General features: G+C 46.4%; 1 protein-coding gene across 12 annotated transcripts in view; it reads right to left on the bottom strand.

The window, feature by feature from the left end:
* The window catches only part of VPS13D (vacuolar protein sorting 13 homolog D), a 118,534-nt gene that overhangs the window by 45,203 nt on the left and 57,272 nt on the right, over window positions 1-16,059 (bottom strand). For all 12 annotated transcript variants that reach the window (XM_081015942.1, XM_081015948.1, XM_081015943.1 and 9 more), the window contains 15 exons: window positions 15,400-15,447; window positions 14,513-14,663; window positions 13,274-13,484; window positions 12,470-12,717; window positions 11,905-12,096; window positions 11,182-11,308; window positions 10,455-10,597; window positions 9,065-9,195; window positions 8,536-8,711; window positions 7,803-7,926; window positions 7,470-7,705; window positions 5,720-5,828; window positions 5,446-5,609; window positions 4,264-4,372; window positions 383-562 (listed from right to left, as the gene is read on the bottom strand). In XM_081015942.1, coding sequence (XP_080872068.1) covers window positions 383-562; window positions 4,264-4,372; window positions 5,446-5,609; window positions 5,720-5,828; window positions 7,470-7,705; window positions 7,803-7,926; window positions 8,536-8,711; window positions 9,065-9,195; window positions 10,455-10,597; window positions 11,182-11,308; window positions 11,905-12,096; window positions 12,470-12,717; window positions 13,274-13,484; window positions 14,513-14,663; window positions 15,400-15,447 — 2,349 coding nt within the window. The remainder of the gene's footprint in view (window positions 1-382; window positions 563-4,263; window positions 4,373-5,445; window positions 5,610-5,719; window positions 5,829-7,469; window positions 7,706-7,802; window positions 7,927-8,535; window positions 8,712-9,064; window positions 9,196-10,454; window positions 10,598-11,181; window positions 11,309-11,904; window positions 12,097-12,469; window positions 12,718-13,273; window positions 13,485-14,512; window positions 14,664-15,399; window positions 15,448-16,059) is intronic.

A 16,059-nucleotide genomic window follows, 5' to 3' on the forward strand; every position in this document is an offset into this window, starting at 1 on the left:
GGAGGTATGACCGGTGCAGACATTACAATCTTTTCAATGGCGCTTTAAGACTTTAAAAAAATCTGGGATTTTTAAAGGCTAATGCTGCTTCAGCCTGCTTTTAGTTTTTATAATGTTTTGCTGCCTAAAAGTTATGAAAGACACTGTGGTTTTCTATTAGCATTCTGTATGACTAACTGTCTATGTTCACTGCGTATCATGTCTGGGTGAAGATTGGTTTAGAAATACTGGGTTGTGTTCAATGTCAGGCCAACTTAAAAATAGGCCTGGTGAAATGAATGAATGTGATGGACTCGGCTCCACAAATGTCGATGGGTCTACTCCAAGCATAACTTAGTTATAGAAATAAATCTCCATGGATCAGATGGAGAATTTCCATCACCTGCAGGACTCTGGTTGGGCCATCTGGAATGACCCTGACTACCAAAACTCCCGAGCCAGGCCTCATCTTCTGATTGACAAACTGCTGTTCCGGTGGAACTGGACCTAACATCTCCAGGGACGTATCGGGTCCAAGAACGACTTCTGCTCCGTCATGTAGCCCTGCAATGCCTCCTTTTGCCTAGAAGGAAAGAGGAAACAACAGAGAAAGTGGAAAGAGCTTAAAACTAAATACAGTGGTACCTCGGGTTACAAACACCTTGGGTTACAAACATTCCGGATTACAGACTCCGCTAACCCAGAAGTAGTACCTCGGGTTAAGAACTTTACCTCAGGATGAGAACAGAAATTGTGCGGTGACGGCGTGGCGGTAGTGGGAGGCCCCATTAGCTAAAGTGGTACCTCAGGTTAAGAACGGTTTCGGATTAAGAACGGACCTTCAGAATGAATTAAGTTCGTAACCAGAGGTGCCACTGTAGCACTTTCTATTCAGAGCATCTGCATTTTCAAATCTTCGAGCCGATATATTTTAGCTGACTTGAGAACTTTTCCATATATTCTTTCTTTCTTTCTTTCTTTCTTTCTTTCTTTCTTTCTTTCTTTCTTTCTGTCGTTTGCTTTGGTTAGGGGCTCATAGCAAACTGACTTAAGGTCCAAACCTGTGCAAGTTTGCTTGGAAGGCAGTCCCACTTAATTGTATGGGACTTACCTGGGAGTGAATGTGCATAGGACTACAGCCTTAAAAGGCCACGACATTGGCCCCCCTAGCTCACTATTGTCTTAAACTTACTGCTGACGGCTCTCTAGGATTTCAGACAAGGGATATTCCCAGCCCTACCTGGAGATGCCGGGGATCAAACCTGGGACCTTATGAATGCAAAGCTGATGCTTGACCATTGAGCCACGGCCTTCCACTTCTTTGCAGAGCACTACAAATAACTACATGGAATTAGGGAGGAAGGGGAGGCAGACAGGGCAAATAGAGGGATCACAAATCCCTTTAATAAAGAATTCTGAACAGTGCATCTGTTATAATATAGCTTACAAATTAATTCCAGATGGATAGCTCAGAGTAGGCAGTCTTTGATCAAAGATCTCTGGGTTACTAAAATACACTCCCCCCCACCCACCCTTTTCTCTTTCTCTTTTGGTAAATCAGGTTTGATTCTTAATGACATAGTCCGCATTCTCCCTTTGAAAATCCTTTTCTTGTGGAAAACCAATTCACTGTAATCCTACCAATTTTAAGTTTTTAGCTCAGAGCTTTCCTTTCTGTTAAGCTTCCTATTGCGGCAATCAGTGAAGATCACATAATTTAAGTGAAAAGGTTTTTGGAAACAAAAGCTAGACAAACGTAAACAAAACTAACAAACCACACAGGCCATAAATAATTCCTGAAATGCAAGCATGGTGGCAATGATCAAGTTTTGGCAGAACAGGGATGCTCTGTGGATTTCTTTACTGACAAGAGGCCAGGGCAGGCAGAGCTGTCCTGTGTTTTTTATCCCAATTCTTATGCTGGTTTGTTGAATTTATCAGTCGCTTCTTACAACCGGCAGGGATCCCCGAAGCAATTTGCAGAAAACTTTTTTTTTTATAAATGCAATGTAATCAATATAATGACCCCAATGATACAATGCAGAATATAGCAGTGCTTATAAAAGAAACCCCCCAAAACCCCCTCAACGTGAGCTGAAAGCGTAAAAGGTCCAACCCTTCCCAATCCAAACCAAGAATGAACACCTGACAGAGAGAAGAAAATCCAGGTCTCTAGTGCTGTCCTAGTAGATGGGGAAATAAAAGAATGTTTCTGCTTGGTGCTGAAAAGATAACAATGCTAGTGCTAGGTGAGCTTCCCTGGAAACAGCGTTGTTCTGTGGCTAGAGGTCCACTAGAGAAAAGACCTGCTCTTTGCTATCTGCCGGACCTCCCTACTGATAGGACCTAGGGGAGGTAAGCTGCACCCCTTAGCCTGTTTTTATTGGGTGAGAAGAACCCAGAAGAGAAGGGAGGAAGTAGGGGGAAAGCTGGGTGGAAGGGTGGAGTGCTGGGGAGGACGGGCTGTAGCTCCACGGAAGAAGGCCCAGAAGGTCCCAAGTTCCATCCCTGCCAGCTGGGGAGGATGCCCACCTGAAACACTGGCAAGCTGCTGCCAGTCAGTGCAGGCTTCCAACGTTTTCAGGCATGCAACCCACCTTTAATCAAAGCATCTCTGCAGTGGGGTGGGGCATCCTGCTGGTGAGGACAGGCGAGTTACTACTACTGACTGAGGTGGCTGAGAACAGTGTGTCACACTCTTTACTTCGGCTGCCGATTTTGGCCATCGGTCATGGATGCTTTAGCTTAAGAGTCCTGCATTGCAGGGGGTTGGACAAGGTGAGACTTGGGGTCCCTTCCAATTCTACAATCCTTTTCTTGATACTTTTTTTTACCATAGTATTTGTCAGGCTCCATTCTTAAGGAAATCAGCCCTGAGTGCTCACTGGAAGGACAGATCCTGAAGCTGAGGCTCCAATACTTTGGCCACCTCATGAGAAGAGAAGACTCTCTGGAAAAGACCCTGATGTTGGGAAAGATGGGGGGCACAAGGAGAAGGGGACGACAAAGGACGAGATGGCTGGATAGTATTCTCAAAGCTACCAGCATGAGTTTGACCAAACTGCAGGAGGCAGTGGAAGACAGAAGTGCCTGGCGAGCTCTGGTCCATGGGGTCATGAAGAGTCGGACACGACTAAACAACAACAACAAATTTGTCAGGCGGTCATGCCCACTGATCCGAGCTTGGATCAGGCTGCAACTCAGCCATCAGTCTGGACCCACCCATCAAAGAGCAGTGGCCTGGAAGACAAATGGCCCTAGTCGACATAAGGAGACTCCCTAGGTTTCCATGAAAGCTCTAGGCAAGACATTTGTTCAGACCTCTTGCCAGAGAAACCCGTTCCTCCCCCTGCACCCGGCTGGGTATGGAGGGAGAGAAGAAGATGGGGCTGCAGAAAGAGAGGAAGAGGAGTGGGTTGAAAAGAACGAGAGGGAGATTGGTTGGGAAGGGGAAGATCTCACTCTTCCCTGATGGTCTCTTAACTTTGATCCCTGACCAATAACCCCAAGGGAATGTGTCTCTCAAAACAAGAAAGGTTCCCCATGCCAGTTATAGCGCAGAATGACCGTGTGTGTTAAGTTGAGATCAACTGGAGAGTGACTAGGTTCAGGGCCACCCTGCGAGTTCCAGAACACAGCTCTCCACATTATATGGCTGGTCCTGGGCTACCACAGAAAGTTGGCGGCAGTTAAAAAGCCTTTGTCTTTGGGCTACTCATGTGCTGCAAATTAAAATCAGGCCTATGGATCAACGCATACCTTTGCCCTGGCAGAAATGTTCCAATGAAATGCAGAAGTTGGATGAAATAACGCCCCAAAGGCAGTGGGTAGCTTGTGGCTTACTGAACAGATTCCTGGGATTCCTGGTTAATTGTTGTTGTTTTTAATAGATCACGGGCTTTTTCAGCCCTAGGGAAACTTTAGGGAAACTTTCTGGGGGCCATGTGCCAAGGCCAGAGGCAAAAGTGGGCAGAACAAGGAATGTAACGCCTTACTGCTGTGCAGTAGAGAACCTTCTACACACACCCCGTCTCCATCCTCCGCCTGGGCAAGCAAGAGACATTTTCACAGGACCTTTCCCAGCCAGGCACAAATGGTCAAGGAAGGTGTAAAGCAAGTATGGATATAGCCCAGGCAAAGTCCTAAGGACCAGACAGAGAGGCCTGGAGGGCTGCTTCTGGTCCCCAAGCCCAGGGTTCCCCAGCCCCGTTAAGAGGTTTTACAAAGGGCTGGTCCTTGTTCACCTCGAGAGACATCCAGGGGGGAAAAACACCCAATGCCAACCTGAACGACAAGCCCGTGCATGCCACAGACGAGCTTCCCATCCCGAAAACTCCAGGTCTGTGTCGTGCTACGCCGCCGGTCCGGCTTTCTCAGCATCAGCGGTTCATACCTGAAAAAGCAAAACAAGTTCATCTGTGCACCATTTGTTTTTCCCCGTTTTTCCTTTTTTTAAAATGATCTGTGCATTTTACTTTATTTCATTTCCACCCACCCACAATGCTAATTTACAGAAAGGCTGTTGCCCTCTGATGAGCAGTGGGATGCACTGTTTTTTGCAATTAAGGCCAACATCTACTCACAGAAATTAGCTCCCACAAGATGCAGCGACGGACATCAGCTTTAAAGCTACTGTTTACCTACCTTTCTCTAACCTGCACCTAGACAAGCACCACATTTCAAGGGCACATTCCAGCCAGGCAAAAAAAAACATAAAACAAAAAACCCACAAACACTCAAGGAGGGCACAAAAGAGGAAAGGGAAAGTGTGTGTGGCCTTAAAGGTAAAGGGACCCCTGACCATTAGGTCCAGTCATGACCGACTCCGGGGTTGCGGTGCTCATCTCGCTTTATTAGCCGAGGGAGCCGGCGTACAGCTTCCGGGTCATGTGGCCAGCATGACTAAACCGCTTCTGGTGAACCAGAGCAGCGCATGGAAACGCCGTTTACCTTCCCGCCAGAGTGGTACCTATTTATCTACTTGCATTTTGACATGCTTTCGAACTGCTAGGTTGGCAGGAGCAGGGACCGAGCAACAGGAGCTCACCCCATCGCAGGGGTACAAACCGCCAACCTTCTGATCGGCAAGTCCTAGGCTCTGTGGTTTAACCCACAGCGCCACCCGCGTCCCTCCGTTTGTAGCCTTAGGCCTGATTTAAAGGCCAAACAAGTGCCAGCTTCATAACTAGTGCATTTTCTTCCTCTGCCCAATTTATTTTTCACCCTGCAAGAGTGCCCCTCCTGACAGCAATAATGCAATTACATTTTGGGAAGCAACACAGAACAACTGATAAGGCAGAATTATGTGTGTACAGTTTGGTAATAATCCATCACTAGCGCACCAATGCACCATCAATGACATGTTGCAGGATACACCTGCAATTTTGCAATAAACTCTGATCCCAAACTCCTTTTGTTAACACGAGTGAGCTCCGCATTAGGAATCCGACTGGGATGTTTGCAGACCTGTTGTCTGTGACGGCAGCCAGGCCTGCGATGTCCAGGATCAGAGAGGATTCTGTGGAACGGGGAGGGGACGGCTTGTTCGGATGATGAGGAACCGCAGAGCCCTCGTGGCAAAGCATCCCGGTGCCCGTCATCCTCCACAACTGGGAGCGCTTCCCCGGCTCCTGAGAAGAAAACAGCAGCGAGGAAGAGATGGGATCACAAGCAGCTCAAGGCACCCGCTTTTGCGTTCAGAACGAGGCAGTTTCTCTCCACAGAGCGTTGAGCTTCATACCTTTTTCTTTAATATGACTCTCTGCGTCTTCAGAGAAACATCCAGGACAAGTTCAGCACAATCCACCTCCTTATTTGAAGCCACGGGCCTCCCGGTTTCTTCCTGCAGTCTAGAATTGGAAGGAAATCGATTAGGTGCTCATGCAGAGAAGGGTTCCAACACTCAGAAGGAGCAAAGATGTTTTAATGTTATCAAACTTCTTACAAGTGGTGAGCAGAAATGTAACTTTTACAGGAAAGCAAAAGCACAGGCAATTTTTTAAAATGCTCCCGGTAGTAGCTGCAGAGGCTGCCCATTAGGGCAGATGGAAGTGTGCCCCACCAGTGTAAGCAAGCCTGCCTGCTTACATTTTAAGCCCAGGGGGTTGGCACTACCTGTCATTTTTTTCCTCCTTAGTCTCTGTGTTGCCCATGTGGAATTCAGCAGGGAAGAGGCAGATGGGACGAAACTAGAACTAGCTGCCAGTCATTGCCACTGGCACCACCTACTGTCTGGGCTTCTCCCCTACCCGTTCCAGTAGGGATGAGCTACCACTGAATGTTGTTGTTGTTGTTGTTGTTGTTGTTGTTAATTTATTTGTACCCCGCCCATCTGGCTGGGTTTCCCCAGCCACTCTGGGTGGCTTCCAACAAGGATTAAAAATACATTAAAACACAGTCATTAAAAACTTCCCTAAACAGGGCTGCCATCAGATGTCTTCTAAACGTCAGATAGTTGTTTATTCCTTTGACATCTTATGGGAGGGCGTTCCACAGGGCGGGCACCACTACCGAGAAGGCCCTCTGCCTGGTTCCCTGTAACTTTATTGTGCCAGAAAGCCCTCAGCGCTGGATCTCAGTGTCCGGGCAGAAGGTTGGGGGTGGAGATGCTCCAAAATGTTTCTGAGCAGTACAGGGCTAGAAATGCCTTTCCTTTGCTTCTGGTTAGTGATGTGTGACTGTATAGTATAACTGTATAAATGTATAACTAAGAAGTTTGGGCGCACCACATTACGATACGCTGTAAGGGATAGTAACAAGCAAAGACAGGCAGGCCCCTGCCCCACGGATGTTGCATTCCGAAACATCAACAGTGGGGGAAGAAAAAAATGAGGAAGATTCACGATCAGGGGACGAACAGGAGCAAGTCCAGTTCCGCAGTCTCCGTTTTAAATGGATTTCTGCTTCAAATGGCGATGTTTCCTAAATTCACGGAATGGTAATCGGTGAATCAAATCGCTCACTTTCAGCCCAAGGTGAGCATTATGACCCCATGGGTGGCTCAGAATGGAAACTGAGCCAAAAACAGTCTCTTTCCCACCACCACAGTGTCCTTCCTACTTCCCCCATGCCTTGAATGCTGCTGTGGTGTTATTCCAGGCACCCTAAGGAAGATCTTCAACACTGCCTGTGCTGCTTCTGCAGTCTGGGGTGGGGGTGGGGGTGGGGAGGGGGCTTCCACTGTAGCAGCCACTTCCAGGTAAGGAGACTGGGCTTGGGGGAGACTTACTACATTCTAAATATGTTACCTAGTTATGAGTCCTGTTATAAGCTCCTCCCACAATAAAGCTATCAATAGTTCTTTTGTAAAGCGTGCTCATTTTAACAAAGTGCCTTGTTCTGCCTCTGGCCTATGAACGGGAAAAGCATTCTTAGGCTGCAGTCCTAGAACTGATTTTATTTTTTTTAAGCTGCTCCGACAGCCATTTGGTTAAAGGGGGGGGGGGGGAGATAAACGCTGCAAATAAATGATGTTTAAAAAGAGAGGTTACCCTGAGAAAGTGTACGTTGCAGCAATATAAATGAAGTTCTCATAATAGAGCTGCTTGCTGTCTTGGAAGTCATCCATGCTGCAGCTGATTTCGGAGGAGCCGGCTCCTTTGACGGTCAGGGTTATGTAAGGCAGAAGGGTGGGCTCGTCCCAGGCATAATCTAAAGAGGTTGTTGGCTTGACTTCTGTGCTGAGCCGTGGTTCTGCAACACCGTGCTGAGCAAAGACAATCGGGACCTAGAGCAATGGGGATGTCACAAAGGGGTGAACCATTAGCACCAAGTCCCAGAAACGTTTTTGTTACAGGCCGTTATGCTACGAAATGGTCCGTCACCTTGGAAAAGTTGTCTATGCGGAACGGGGGTGGTAACTGGATGGTGTCGCTGAACGAAACACGGTATGTAGCTCCCTTCAGAGTGATCTCTACTCGTAGAAAGTAGCATTTCCCAAGGGTGTCCCTGCAGAAAACAGAAGCAGTCTGGTTAGTGTCACAAACCAGGAAAGCACCTTGCAAAACCAATAGGTTTAAGTAATGGCTCACAGTTTCAAATCCTCATGAAGGTGAGAGCTAGAAATCAACAATGCTTTCACATGCCGGAATACCTGTCCCAAATATTGGCACATCCAAAGATAATGGGCTCGCATAAATTCCAGGTGTAATGTGAACTTAGAATTAACTTAGAATCAATGCACTGTCAATGAAGAAACCTAGATTTGTCTACTTTTGCTCCAGGGTTGTCAGAGCCCAGGGACTGTCTGGAAGACACAGGCCATGGAGAGGGAAACTCTTAAGGTCAAGCAAGCAAGGCAGAGTAGATCCGATGAGGAGGGAGAAATCACACACACAGCTATCAGCCAATGGCCAGTATATCTGTGGTTCTCTTTTGCCTGACTTTCTGGAGCTCATTTTGGAGGAGGTGGCTATAATAGATAGGAATTCCCTGCTCTCTAGAATCACAATGGTAAGCCCATGTCAAATTCTGTCTTGCACAACAACTACTAAGGAGTATGTCTGCACATGTGTTTTAGATGTATTAAAGCAGCAGCATCCACACGACCGAAACTACCTCATATTGATATGGAAGGAATTGTTTTTGTTGACTTCAAAGCCTCCAGACCAAATGCAGTTTGGGACATCCATGAGCCGGACGCAAAGCAGCTGGTCGTAATCGTTGCGCGGCCAGTGGAACACGACACTGGAGCCAGGGAGGGTGGAGATGTAGCCATCTGGGTTCGATGTGCCCTGAAACAACATGCATCAGCCAACAGCATTTACCAATAACCATTTTGCATGGCCCCAAGGCGAGCAATCAATTGATGGTTTTCCTTAACCCACATAAAGAAAACACAGGGCACGCCTAAATGTTAGTTAGCACGAAGAACAACCAGTCTACCTGAAGGACAGATTTCCTTTGGATTGGCATTTTTTACATCAACACCATATGGTGCTCTGTCCCTGTTCTGCGCCCAGTACAGAGTCCTTCCACTGCCAGGCCCTAGAGGGCTAGTTAACTTATTGAGGGCTTATTATACAAGGCTGGAAGACTCTTATGCAGTAACACTAAAACTGCTTAGAGGGAATGGAAGCTTTCTTACCTGTCCCCTGGCAAACGCCCGCTGTGCAAAGGCAAGCTTGTGCATGGATTTATTATCTAGCAGGTAGCGAGGGGCAAACGTTACCATACAGGTGTCAATGTAGCGACCTCTGCCCTTCTTGACATCGATACCTGGTAATAAATACAGCCACAGTTAGAACATGCAGCATCTGGGGCTCCACAGCCTTAAAAAGAAATTTAGGCATTTTATTGATTTTCCCAGCAACTGGTATTCAAGAGCATTACTGTGACTGGCCATGGAGGCAGAGCATAGCCAATATGACCAGTAACCATTGATAGCTTTCTCCTCCTCCATGAGTTTGCCTGATCCTCTTTTTAAAGCCATCAGTCAGTGGCCATCCCTGCCTCCTGTGGGAGTGAATTCCGTAGGTTAGCTATGCGTTGCAGGAAGGAGGACTTTCTCTCTCCAATCGATAGGGGTGGTTTAGAAACAGTGGAGTTGGTCTAATAAAATATGGTTTATCAGTAAAAGTACTATGCTGCCACACACACATTGCTCCTCAGCCCAGTGGCATAACACAGTCCGATCGCAAAGACTGATGCCATTTAGTTATTATCTAGTTTAAGTGCAGTTTAAACTATTAAATATGATGCAGTTTACAGGACAATCCATTTGCAATGCTTCTGGACCAGACGTCTGCCCAAAGGTATTATTTTTACCCATCTACCTGTAATCCATACTGAAGTGGCTATCTGTCAAGGTTGGTCCTAGACCTTATACCTCCCTCCACTTCCCCACCTTGTAGAGAGTTTGGAATTTGGCAACAGATATAGATGACTATTCAACTTTCCATTCACCAAAACCCTTCACAGCTGCATGACAGGCAGCAATTCAGAGGGTTGTGGAGCTGGATCCAAGCGCAATGAAGAGGCAGCTTCTTCTTCTGCTGCTGCTTTTCCTTCCTTTCTTATGGCTTAGGGGCAGTTATGGGGAACCTTTGGCCCTCCAGATGCTGCAGAACTACAACTGCCACCTACCCTGGCTTTGCTTTCTGGGGCTGATGGGAGTTGTAGTTCAGCAGCATCTGGCAGGCCAAAGATTCCCTACTCCTTGCATAGGGAAATAAGGTAACGTCAAATCATGCTTTATGATTCTGGCTTGTCTCTGTAAACCCTACCCACCATTAATCAGAATTTCAGGCTCAGGCCAATAATGAATCACGGTTAATGGGAAAGCTTCCGATCTCTTTGCCTGAAATTCATGCATGTTAACAATAATCCAGAATGTATCAATGAATCCAAACCAAACCACTGTCTCTTGAATTTTGTGACTACTGTAAGCCGCTTTAGAACGCAAACTGCTTCAGAATCAACAAACAAGTAAATTATTTAATATGATGGCCTCAATTATTAGCCATACAAGTTCTTACCAATGTTATAAATCAGGCCTGGCCGGTTTCCTTGTTGGATCACTTTAAGGGCTCTGACCCCACTGCCTCCATCCAGCGAGAAGCCTTGGCACCAACCGGGCATACCTTCAGGGTGGATTCCTCTTCCAACTCTCATTGTGCAACTGCAGCAAGGAAGACAATGAGATATACTACTTCAGCAATCCATACGATTCTGCTGATTTAGACGAGGCTTAAGAACCTACAGTGGGACGCGGGTGGCGCTGTGGGTAAAACCTCAGCACCTAGGGCTTGCCGATCGCATGGTCGGCGGTTCGAATCCCCGCGGCGGGGTGAGCTCCCGTCTTTCGGTCCCAGCTCCTGCCCACCTAGCAGTTCGAAAGCACCCCTAAGTGCAAGAAGATAAATAGGTATCGCTTTATAGCGGGAAGGTAAACGGCGTTTCCGTGTGCTGCGCTGGTGCTGGCTCTCCAAAGCAGCTTCGTCACGCTGGCCACGTGACCCGGAAGTGTCTCCAGACAGCGCTGGCCCCCGGCCTCTTAAGTGAGATGGGCGCACAACCCTAGAGTCGGACACGACTGGCCCGTACGGGCAGGGGTACCTTTACCTTTACCTTTAAGAACCTACAGTGCAGTCTGGACCCAATTAAATGGTCATATTTCAGTTGTCACAGAATCAATTTTCCAATTTGACTACAACATTTTGCCACTGCACTGTTCTCTCATAATGTCCCGTCACCAAAGCTTACAGGTTTGGCTGTTCTTTGTCAGCATAGCAGAAGAGGAGAGGGCTCAGGCTTCTGGCCAGCTCATGTTCTTCAAACTGGCCTGCTGCATCGATCTTGGCATTATCTTGTCTGAAGATCAGCGGCAACCCTTTAAAAAGAAACCAACCAGATGGCCGTTAGCATCTGAATCTGAACTTGAATGCTCTGTTAGTTGCATCATCACAGAACTAGATGGACTCACTTTTTCTGTGTGTATCATTTAAACATTGCTTTAAAACAAATGTCCTTATCTTGACACGGGAAATACGACCCGGTAGGCATTATTGAAACCTGGTGGGATGAGACTCATGACTGGAATGTAGGAATTGAGGGGTATAACCAGTTCAAAAGGAATAGACCAAAGAGGGAGGGAGGAGCTACTGGGTGTGATCCCGTGGTCAGAAATACTCAATGAACTGCAAGCTTGGAATGCATACTAGGTTGGTGGGGGCAAGCAGATGACGGGTGGAGAGTTCCATCTCTCCCACTGGGCAAAGCATCAATGACTGGGTGTTTGTATTCAGGTTACGTTTTTAATGTGATTCGTGTATTTTGATTACTGTATTCTTATTCTGGTTGTAAACTGCTTTAGGAATCTTTGGTGAGAAGCAATTATCACATTCAGTAAGCCTAACCTGACCTAAGCAGATCTCTCATTTTCAGGTGAGGAATTCTTACATCCGTAAGAAGTCAGGCCAGATTTACCTGTTTTGTTGAGGAGCCAATACGGTGCTGAAATAAATATCTTCAAGGACCCTTCAGCGCGACACACGATCCTTATGGTGAGATTCATCTGCCGCTTGTTAACGTCGTACATTCGCATCCGCACAATGTAGTTCTGTGTTCCGGGGGGTATTAAAAGCTCTTTGCACTGTGGAAAGTTTTCAAGGGAGACCCCTGAAATTGAAAAGAAAGAAATGTGTGCTCTTGACCGTTCTTATGGGGCACCTTTCTCCATTTGGGGGAGATTGGAGAGCAAAGTAAGAAACCCATTTTTATTTTTATTTTTGTAAATAGTGTCCTCCCTTCCAACAACTGCACTGTATGAGCAAATGTGATAGCCATGGTGTGACTTGAATCCTGGTACATCCAGAGAGTGCATCCAAAGTACAATTTTTAAAAGTTGTTTTTTAAAAAACCAATCAGTTACTTCCAAGGAACTCTCTTGGGATAAACGAGGGATAAAGGGACCTTCGGCAGCCATAGTAAACTTGTGCTTTGGTCTTGACGTCCTACAGCTTAAGCCACAAATAATCCCTGGGTGCCTTACCAAGCTCAATGTTCTGCGAAGTGTCGGCTGTATGCAGTACCGCCTCTTTCCCAGGTTTCAGGGTCCCATTAATGGGCATCCCTTTCACGTAAAACTCCAGTTCACAAGGCAGCAGGTTACAGAGCACCATGGTCGGAAGGAGATAAATGGTGTGTCCGGGCTGCCTGAAAATCTGCTTAGCGCTGTCGGAAAAGATGTTGGAGGGCATGTAATCTGGGTAATTCTCTTTCTTTATGGCGACACAAAACCTGTAAGGGAAAGGCAAGATACGTATGAGTCACGGACGTTGCCTTTTGAAGAAATGCTTTTATATGTTTCCTCCACTCTCTGGAGTGCTGTGGGGCATCTCTGAGGTGGTACCATTTTTTTGCAACTCCTTCTCCTAAAGAAGCTCAAGGCTGGACTTCAGGCAGCAGGTCAAGGCAGCCCATTTTAGGAGAACCTGCCTGTAGCAACAATTCTATTCATCGTATTGTTTGGTTTGCTGTTTTACGCAATGCTGTGTTTCTTTTTGTAAAAAAAAGCAGAAAAGTCGCAGGGTTAACGACACAAATTAGGTAGCACAGCCAGCTACTCAGCTGCCATCAAATGGTAGCCTGTCCATATTTCTCCCTCCCACGTGATGGTTTCTTTTCACTACCCTTGGAGCAAAATGGACAGATCTCAAACACAAAACACCTCGGCCATGTTGTTTTCTAAATACTTCCTTTTCTTCATTTCTCGATAGCCTCTGCCAGCATACAACACTGTTTCTATTAGGAACAGGAGAAGCAAACAGTGCAGTTTCCCCAAGACCCAAGTCACCTGAAGAAACGGCTGTTTTCAGACTCCATTGCATGGCACTCTCGTTTGCTGCTGCTGACCTCCGAGGTCTTCTGCACATTTGTCCAGTGGATCGGAGACTTGCAGAAGAAAACTCCCATCCCCTTCGGCCTGGCCTGAAGTCGCCAGGATGTCAGATGCAGGGGAATAGCAAAAGAATCCCCCGGCATGACCGAAGGCAGCACTACAGGCTCTGCAACCAAATGAGAAATGCAAAATATGCTTGCAATACATCAGTTTCCGGACAGACAAAAGTGCAGAGCACATAGTTGAAATGATGAATCTGCTCCTGCAAGAGGCAGTGATGGCCGCCAGATTGCATGGCTTTAAAAGAGGATTAGACAAATTCATGGAGGAGAAATCTATCAATGGCTGCTGGTCACAATGACTATGCTCTCTCCCTTCTGCTGTCAGAAGTAGCATGCCTCTCAATACTAGCTGAAGAAATCACAAAGGGGGAGAAGGCTGATGTGCTCAGGTCCTCCTTGCAGGTTTTCCAGAAACATATGGCATCTGGCCTGTGAGGACAGGACGCTGGACTATATGGACCTTTGGCCTGACTTAGCAGAGCTCTTTTTCCATTCACCCTTCAAAGGAGAACCTCTGCTCTGAACTGTCATGGGTCTCGCCTTTATCTTACACTGCTGGGCCTTTTGGCCTCAATTTGTATCACAGTATCGCGGATTCCTCCTACCCCCCTTTGCTTTTCTGTCTTTATCTAAGGGCATGTGGGGATGTGTGGGGGGGGGGGTGTGAATGGAAGGCTACAGTTCATGCCTTTGGTCCACAAAGACTGAAGTACGTAAGTCTTCAAAAGTGCAGTTCTACGCTTGCACGTCCTGCTATACTCAATGGAGCGTACTGCAAGGTAACTATGCACAGGCTTGCAGCACTCAGGTGTCTCCAGGAATAGGAACCGGCCGTCTACGGAGTCAGGTTAATGGCTCAGTACTATCCATGCTTGAGTGATAGGAGCTTTCCAGGGTTTCAGGCGGGGGACAGCCTCACTCCTACCCAAAGAAGCCAGGGATTGAATGTAGGACCTTCTGCATGCAAAGCAGATAATGCTCTACCAATGATCTCTATTGGGGGCTAAAAGAAGAATTCCTTAAGCACGGCTATCTTACACCACTGGTAATATTAAGAATCTAGAAAGGGAAAGCATCCTGCCTCAGGCACTGCAGTTCTGCAGGACCTTAAAAAATGAAGACACACACTTACTGTCTGGTGCTGAAGGGCTGTCTAGCCTGAGTTCCATAGGCGTCTCCAGTTTGTTTTTCACAATCAAGGCTGAACGGACAGTTATTACCTTCCGAGCGCTGCCTTCCATGGTGACTGCAAATACCACTCGGACTGGAGGCAATGAAGAAAACTGCAAAAATACAGGGCTTATCAGTGGGGGTCCCAAGACCTTTGGAACTCCCTTCCTATTGACTTGTATGAGCATTTATATGAGCCCCGAAAACCTTCCTCTTCAATCCTGCATTAAACTGAGATCACAATTAGCTTGGGAGTTACAAAGCCGCTTCTGAAATAATGCCCTATGTTTGGCTAATGCGGCTATTAGAGCGTTATATTTTGCCTTGCTCTTGTTTGTAGATTGTTTTGTGGGGGCGTAGGCCTAAAAGAAATATAAAATACTAATTTTCTGTTAGATTTAAATGTCTGCTTTATTTACCCAAGCATACATGTTGGAATTCTGAAGGATTTACTTAAAAATAAAAATAAAAAATACTTATATTGTCTTGCACCCATGAACCACTTTCAACCCCTGCCCCCAGCCTGCTTAAACATCCTTTTATAGATGCGGCCATTAATGTTCTGCTTGAATGTCTAGAGATTTTTAACTGCCAACAGTTATTTAAAGTGTCAAAAGGGGAGAGAAAACCTACAATGCAACTAAGATGTGAAGAGGTAAGCTAAATGCAGTCATGGATATATCCACTCTAAGCATGATGTCACGTCCTGTGACTCTTTCTTCTGTATCTGCTTTGCCAAACAACTTTGATACTCAAATGAAATGAGATTCATCCCAATGCCTCAGAAGAATGCCCCTCTTAATGTATATTGTACACACCGCAAAGCTCAAGGGAGAATTCACTACTCACATAAACATGTGGATGTATGATGTTTGTTCTGCTAATTGGGCTGCCAACCTAGGAAAGAAAAAGAAAAGCCGAAAACAGCCATTAGGAAGCTTGCCAGCTCTTCACAGAGGATGGTATTTCTCTGATAGACAGTAGACAAACAGCAACCCGCAGAAAGGGCTGGGGAGGTTAGCAAATGAAAGGGGAGCATCTTTTTCCTTCCGCCTTTCAAAAAATACATCCATTGCCAGAAAAGTGTCAGAACTACACTGAGAATAATCTGTACAGCAAAGTGTAACTGCCCATGCCATTTTCATGTTTGCAAAAATAAATCCCAGGTAATGGATATATACTGGCAAGAATTCCAAGTAAATGATTTAATTCATATTTGCATCGCTAGTGAAACGCTCACGCCACCCTCTCTCTGTTTCCCAAAGCCAGAAACCTTCAGTTATGCTAACAGCCCATTTTGATTCCACTTCACTGATGGAAACTTGTCCCCAAAGTCTAAGCCCAAAGGTTCTAGACCATCTTTCTCAACCTGGTGCCCCCTGTAGCTGTTGCTGGACTCCAACTCCCATTAGCCCCAACAAGCATGACCAATGCTCAGGGATGGTGTAGTCCAACATCTGGAAGGTGCCAAGTTTGAGAAAAGCTGTTCTAAGTTTCTCAGCCATGTTT

The sequence above is a fragment of the Podarcis pityusensis genome, assembly GCF_964106645.2.
Source record: "Podarcis pityusensis genome assembly, chromosome: 8".
Classification (NCBI taxonomy): domain Eukaryota; kingdom Metazoa; phylum Chordata; class Lepidosauria; order Squamata; family Lacertidae; genus Podarcis; species Podarcis pityusensis.